The sequence below is a fragment of the Eimeria mitis genome, genomic scaffold (genome assembly GCF_000499745.2).
Source record: "Eimeria mitis Houghton genomic scaffold, Emh_scaff11442, whole genome shotgun sequence".
Lineage (NCBI taxonomy): Eukaryota > Apicomplexa > Conoidasida > Eucoccidiorida > Eimeriidae > Eimeria > Eimeria mitis.
The window spans coordinates 1-590 of NW_013567838.1; the positions used below are offsets into that span (position 1 = coordinate 1).

A 590-nucleotide genomic window follows, 5' to 3' on the forward strand; every position below is an offset into this window, starting at 1 on the left:
GAGCTGACAGTTGATGGTTTAGAGTGTAGATTTAAGGCATAAACATCAATGCTCAACTTTCTCGTTTAGGATTTGTGCTGTAGGATGGAAGGGGCCACTTTGTTCTGCGGCAGCTGTGCACCATGAGGAATCCTTGCGAGGTGTACACACACATGGCAAAGCAGATTGAGCGTCACTGTGCAACAGCAGCAGCTGCCGCGCAAAGTCCAGCAGCAGATAAGACCTCTGCTGAAGTCTCAGAGGCGCAGCGGTCTCGGTCAGAAGCACCACCACCAGCAAAGCTCGCAGCCGCAACAGCCTCAACGGCAGTAGCAGGACAAAAGAGCCCAATATGTGGAAAAGATGTGCCACAAGATGGGCCGGCCGGATCTCCAGGCGATACCGCTGAACAGACGCTGCAGTTTCTGCATCAGATCGTTCAGGCCCTCAGTATCGATCTCTTGAGTGCCAAGGTAGGCCCCATTCCGCTCACGGCTCCACGGTGACCCTTCATATCCCTACACGTGTTTGGTCCCTGTCAGTCTATGAGCTACTGTCTCCTTCAACTGCCAGGAGAGCTGCCTGTCCTGGGAGTTTAGGGTTTAGGGTTT

At 53.6% G+C, this 590-nt stretch overlaps 1 protein-coding gene across 1 annotated transcript in view; it reads left to right on the forward strand.

The window, feature by feature from the left end:
* Positions 1-122: 122 nt before the first annotated feature.
* EMH_0100400 (uncharacterized protein) overlaps positions 123-590 on the forward strand; it is a gene marked incomplete at both ends in the record, with an annotated part of 847 nt that continues 379 nt past the window's right edge. Inside the window, one exon of the mRNA XM_013494421.1 lies at positions 123-452. Within this exon, the coding sequence (XP_013349875.1) occupies positions 123-452 (330 nt within the window). The remainder of the gene's footprint in view (positions 453-590) is intronic.